The sequence below is a fragment of the Pundamilia nyererei genome, unplaced genomic scaffold (assembly GCF_000239375.1).
Source record: "Pundamilia nyererei isolate P.nyererei 1_Seehausen unplaced genomic scaffold, PunNye1.0 scaffold00311, whole genome shotgun sequence".
Classification (NCBI taxonomy): domain Eukaryota; kingdom Metazoa; phylum Chordata; class Actinopteri; order Cichliformes; family Cichlidae; genus Pundamilia; species Pundamilia nyererei.
Window position 1 is genome coordinate 280435 of NW_005187712.1, and position 6398 is coordinate 286832.

General features: G+C 49.2%; 1 protein-coding gene across 1 annotated transcript in view; it reads right to left on the reverse strand.

The window, feature by feature from the left end:
* The window catches only part of snx7 (sorting nexin 7), a 40197-nt gene that overhangs the window by 16610 nt on the left and 17189 nt on the right, over nt 1-6398 (reverse strand). Inside the window, exons 3-7 of the mRNA XM_005751443.2 lie at nt 5383-5493; nt 4740-4898; nt 4449-4647; nt 3041-3240; nt 2335-2421 (exon numbers count right to left, since the gene is read on the reverse strand). Of these exons, the coding sequence (XP_005751500.1) occupies nt 2335-2421; nt 3041-3240; nt 4449-4647; nt 4740-4898; nt 5383-5493 (756 nt within the window). The remainder of the gene's footprint in view (nt 1-2334; nt 2422-3040; nt 3241-4448; nt 4648-4739; nt 4899-5382; nt 5494-6398) is intronic.

A 6398-nucleotide genomic window follows, 5' to 3' on the forward strand; every position in this document is an offset into this window, starting at 1 on the left:
ACACACACACACACACACACACACACACACACACACACACACACAGCCTGTGGAATACGTGACTCATAAAGTCGAGCATTTCTTCCCATCAAAGGTGACGTTCTAGAAGGAAGTTTAATGTCTGAGGAGCCTCTCGTCTTATTGGTCAGCGTAGTCAGCTGACACAGACTCACACACAGACTGCGTGCTGTGTCCAGCAGCTCAGTCACATGTGACTACAGATTCCACTAACCAATCAGATCCCTTCTCAGCGCTGCAGCTGTATGATGGGTTCAAACAGCAACGCTCCAAAGCTGTTAGTGGTTTTGGGTTCACAGTAGACAAATCAAGAGCATAACAGCATTCACTTTCAAAATAAAAGACCTAAAGGATGTGAGAGGTAAGGGCCTGCTTATGATAGCTGGATGCTCAAGCCTCTGTTTTGACCTCACTGCTTTTGCTGGTGCTGGTTGAGCAAATTATTAGTGGGTGCACAGGAGGTTCTGGTTTCCTTGGTGACGAAGAGCCAGCTCCTGCAGCATCCTGCGTGACTGAAGGGAGGTGAAGGAGCAGGCTGTTAGATCACATGTGGACCAGTCTGAGCTCATCACAACCTGCAGCTCTGGAGTTCCACTTCCACTGAGACCATCAGTGGAAGTGGGTTAATGAATGTAAGAGCAATAACAACGTATAGTGAAAGCCCAACAACCTCACAGCAGGATGAGCCGCAGTTTAAAACAACCACAGTGTTTAAAGAGTCTCCTTCAATAAGCACATTCATAACTGCATTAAGGCCTCGTTTCCTATGAGGCCCATAAAACTGCACAGAAGCTCAGAGGGAGTCTGGATTCACTCAGCCAGCTGCACAGTGATGCAGTGAGCTCGGCTGTATCGCAGCTGCTGCCCAGTCGCTCACAGCATTTGGCTGTCAGCTAACTAACTGATGAAATTTGGTCATAACGACGCAGGCTTTAGGTCAAATGTAAAGCAGCCACATGGAGGAAGCACAGCCAGTGGGTCAGCAGCTGTCAGGACCAGATGTGCTGACAGATGTGAAGATCAGTGCTAGCCCGCACAAGCTGGACTCCTTCTGACGTCCTTTGATTGCCACGAAGAAACATTTAGAACAACACTTTCCCAGCATGCACAGACTGTGTTGTGCTTCCTGTTGAGAACAGCAAATGTTGGGAAGTTGAACAGCGTGATTAGACCTGATCTCAATGATCTGATCAAACCTTTCTCTCCAACGCACAACGCCAGTATGTCCACTACGATGCACTGTGTGACACTCACACAGCATGTTTGTGTGGATGCTTATGTGGTTGTGCATGTCTACAACCAGGTGGCATGGTCGTAGACATGCTGAGCAGGTGCTGAGAACTGTGGGCCGCACTGAGAGTCGATGTGCACTTTAAAGTGTGTACTTGGAGGTAACACTGCTACACAACACTGGCTGTTTGGAATTACAAGGACACATTCTGCACATATGACTTGATTGTCTGAATTTGTGGGCGGTGCCAACTTTACGAGCAATCTGTCCTGCTCTCCGTCTTCCTCACCTTCATCACCCATTACACCAGTAGACCCCAGCAGAGACAGAGGCAGCGTTTGTTACACTATGCTGTGAGCGAGACAGAGCAGAGAGCAACACAAGCACGACTGACAGCAGCCGCAGAGACCTGCCGGGTCCACGCCCACAGAGCAGCGAGACCCGTTTCCCTCCCAGTAACGCCGCCACAGCACCTTGAAGCTGAATGAAAGCATGTCTTCCTCTGACATTCACTTCTCATTAGTGCAGGTCTGTCATGGGCATTAGCGGGCTGATACACAGCAGAACCTGGAGGGCTGGATTAAACAGAGCTCACACAAAGCACGAGTACAACGGTGGAGGAAGCACAGCTTCTTAATTAACATCTAACAGATGGGGCTGCATGTCGGCCTGATGAGGGGGACAGACACCTGCAGGTCTCACACACAGACAAAGATGCCTTTCTTCTCGGGTCTTTGCGTCCTGACATTACGAAGCGAAGCGTCATCTGAGAAGGAAGTTTGCTCCTGCCACGATCAGCTGTCAGTGCGCGGCAGGAAGTAATATCAGCAGCTTTTACTCACTCTGCGCTCGGCACAGACTTCCAGCCAAGCAGGGATATTTAGATAATCCTCCCAGGGAGCCCTCTCCTCCTTCCCAATATGAGGTGAGGGCGGCCCTGCGAGAGAGGCCCACTGCACACCTCACTTTATTACAGCTAATCTCAGAGATGACCGCAAACGCACGGCTGGCTCTGACAGGTGCAGGGGAGGAGGAAAGTGTGTGCGTGCTTTTTTATCAGCATGTGTGGATCAAATTAAACTTACTGCTTCCTGCTCCGCTTTCCTGGTCAGCAGAGCCTCGTTCTTGGCCTCAAACTCTGCCTGGATGTTGTCTCTCCGTCTCATCACAGCCTGCCACAAACCACCAGAGACCTGCTGTCAGCGCACACGCTGTGACGTTTTCACTCACACACTCAGGCGACACAAAGAATGTGACATTTGCAAATACACACATGGCATCACAGAGCAGCACTTTGTTCCTGTCTCCATATTCTCTGTCACACACCTGCTTTCCCAGAGCTGGATGAACAAGGTTAAGTTGTTAGGTTAAAGGTCACACTGCTGCATGCTCCACTTCCACAGTGATTCTCAGATGTTACCTGTGGAGTGGCTGAGTCACAGCCAGCATCTGCTCCACACGGTGCTGTGTCTGCTCTGCTGTTAGTGGCAGGAGTGTCGCCTCCACGCTACATGCTAAGGCCCACTAACACTGCACTTTTAAAGAGAAACACAATGAGGAGAAGCTGCTGCTCAGGAGGTCGGACAGGTTGTCGGTTCAATGCCTGACCCCCTAAGTCTGGATCACTGGTCCCAGACAGGGAACCCCGTGGTTCCCCCGAGCCCCTGAATGAGCGCACAGCGCTTCGAGTGTTCGGTGTTCAACTTTGACATCACACCTTGTCTTACTGCTGCTCTGCATCGAGCCCCACCTGCAGAGCACCATCACAGGTGAAGCGTGCTCATGCCTCACCTTGAGCGTTTCAGCGCAGAGGACATACTCGTGCAGGGCAGGGACCAGGACCTCCGACAGATGCTGGATGTGCTCTTCTGCTTCCTTGCTGCACTGCACCACACAGCTGGCCACGCCCTTCAACGGCTCCGTCAGCTCCTCCTCCAACTCCCCCCACCGGGCGTAGGTGGGGCTGTACTGCTTCAAGTCGTCCACATACTCTGGAAGCACAGGGGAAAACACAAAGACTCGTTTTCAGACCAGGAGGTGCTGTTAGCTACACAGAAGCAGGTCACAGGAAGTGTTGCAAAGAAGTAAAGGGTGAGACACTGTGAACACATCACGTGAGCGGCTGCTGTCTGTACTGACACGGAGCGGGTAACGTGTTAGGAGAGGAGGGTGCCAAATGGAAAAGAGGGCGGAGTCCAACTCTGACAGCCTGAAGACCAAAGTGAGAAAACGATGCGGCAAAATGCTGCTCGGTGGTTTGGATGCCCACAGACGCCTGTAGTATAACTTACCTCACTAACCCACTGACATCTGTTCATATAAGCACTTTTTCCCTCTAACACACACGCTTACACTCAGACAGTAACTTGGGTTAGCGTGCTGCCCAAGGATATCTGGCAGACACACTGGAGCAGAATCATGAGGAAAACCCTCATGAAGTTAGTTTCTCATTGTGTGGTTAGAGGCACTGACAACGGTGGCCTGCAGGAGGTCATTTCTGGCACTGCTCGTCCTGCCACAGAGGAGCCCTGCAGATGGGACCAGATCACTACTTGATGCCATACTACTACTACTACTAACAATACATTTTATTTGAGGGCGCCTTTTTAAAACCCAAGGTCACCTTACAAAGAGAAAATGACGTCAACAAAACAGTAGATTAAAATAGTTTCTAATAAATTAAAATACAAAAAACAAAACACGATTTGAGTAAACCGGTTTGAACAAGTACAAAGTGTCTGAACAGAGCATGAGAAATTGAGTTTTTCACTTGGACCAAAAACACGTATTACCCACAATTCACCTACACAGCTGATCAGTGATACCGTGGATACTGGTGACACTGTAACAGAGGAACAAGGTGTGGAACAATATGTGCACATGAATATGTTGTTTACAGAGATAATGTACCCTCAGTAAGAGGAACTCTCCTCCAAAGAAGACTCGTGTTGTCATGTGCAGTCATGGCTCAGCCATCTCTCCATCAGTGACCACAGAGACATCACTCATTGGGTCAACATGAGGGGAGGAGCTGTGCTGGGTTGTAAAGCAGCTTGCAGCTGTATGCAGGCTAAAGCAGCTTAAACTGTGTACACTATATGAGGTGTACAGAGGGTGCCAGGAAGCATCTGAGTCTGACTCCTCTGATATGGAGGAATAAGAGCCATGTCCTTCTGGGAGGAGAGCCTGCAGCGGATACCTCTTTGTTCCTTGACGATCCTCTGGCTGACTTTGTCCATGCAGCACATCTTGTTACTGAAGTCGTCCACGTACTCCTGCATCACAGCGAACTCCTCAGGCCGGCTTCTGAGGCCTCGGACTGAGTTGGCCACTGCTCTCACCGTCTCCCCCATCCTGCTCAAGAAGCCCGGTCCCTGTTTCCTGTGAGGTGCCAGATCCTGGAGGGTCAAAATACCACGAGTCACAATTCAATTCATTCTAAAACCAGAAGTGTGTGTGTGGTGTGTGCATCCGTGCATCAGACACACACCTGTGCAGTGAGGAAGACTTGGAAGTGCTGGCTGTAGGACAGGATGGGATGCTCGGATATCTTGTTGAGGAAGCGGTGCAGAGCTCTCCTCCTCGTCTCAATGAAGTCGTCGTTGAAGCGCTCCACCATGCCTTTCATAACAAACTTCTCTGGGAGGGGCTGGAGACAGAAACGAGAGAAGCGTGAGAGACGGCGATATCAGACCGGGAGCTGTTCCACGTCGCCCCATTTTGTCCAGAAAAGTGCAGAAGAGGGCGAGATGCATTAGACTCCTCGTAGCAGTCTATTTTCATTGGTCAATTCTAGCAGAGCAGCTTTGCATGAGCAGCAGGTGGGTGGGGCTACACGCCTGATGCAATCACATGAGAGATATCCTCTCTATGACAAACACACCTAAGAGTAGCTCTGTCCTGGCAGAGCAGTAAGCTAACCAACATACACATACAGAGCTGGAAATGAGGACGGTGGCTTTGCTTGAACTTCAGACCTCAACAATCTTTCATGTTCCAACAGCACAGAAAGCAAAGAAATGGTCCTGCAGCCTGTGACTGTGAATGAATGAACTGACGCATGCACATGCCTTGCAGTAGTGTGCAGCAGCCTGCAGCTGTGCAGAGCAGTGACCTGGTGAGCTGATACGTACGTGGACGATTAGTGTGGGGTGCTTTTCTTCTAGTTTGCTACGGAGCCACACAAAATCCTGGTAGCGTCGTCGTACCTCGTACTCACTGGAGTCAAAGTCACTCCGAGTGGTCTGGAGAGAGAGACATGAGTACAGACAGAATCTGTTAACACACACATATACAGACATTTACTGCTCAAAGCTTTTTGAACATGCCAATTCTTTACTGCAATTCAAGTTGTTCAAGTCCAACGAATTACTTGAAATGGTTCAAACATAAGTGGTGAACTGACAGAAGTTAAACAAAGGTCACCCAAAACTGAAAAATAATGTACATTTCAGAATTATACAAAATGGCCTTTTTCAGGGAACACAACTTGGGTTTAAATGTGTTCTGCAGCAATGGAGGCTGATCGAGCCTTGAAAGCTTCTGCTACTAATTCCTGGAGGAGGAAGTGTGATGGTCTGGGGCTGTTTGCTGGGTCGGTGACTTGTACAGAGTGAGAGGCTCCCTGAACCAAAACCACAGCGTTCTGCAGCACCATGCAGGACCCTCTGGTATGGACCTAGTTGGTCAGACGTTCATCCTACAGCAGGATAAAGACCCAAAACATAAATCCAAGCTGTGCCAGAACCACCTCAGGAAAGAAGAACAAGATGGTGAGCTTGAAAACATGGAGGTCCAGCACAGTCTGCAGACTGAAACTCCATCGAGCTGCTTTGGGATGAACTGGACATAAGAGTGAAAGCACAGCAGCCTACAAGGTCCACATTTATGGGAAGGTCTTCCACAGAAATGGAAGAAGATTAGATTTCTGTCATAGAAAGAAGCCACGGCTGTGCTCAGCTGTTATATCTGCAAAGGTGCGACTTTGATGAGTCAAAAGCTTAGAATATAAACTGATTCCGTGATTTCTTTTTGAACTCCAATTGCTTATTCATGCCATGCTTTCATTTCACAGTGCAATCAGACATCAAACTGCATCATAAAAACCACAGACGTGGACAGTACTGTCACAGTAAGGATCTTTCTGTGG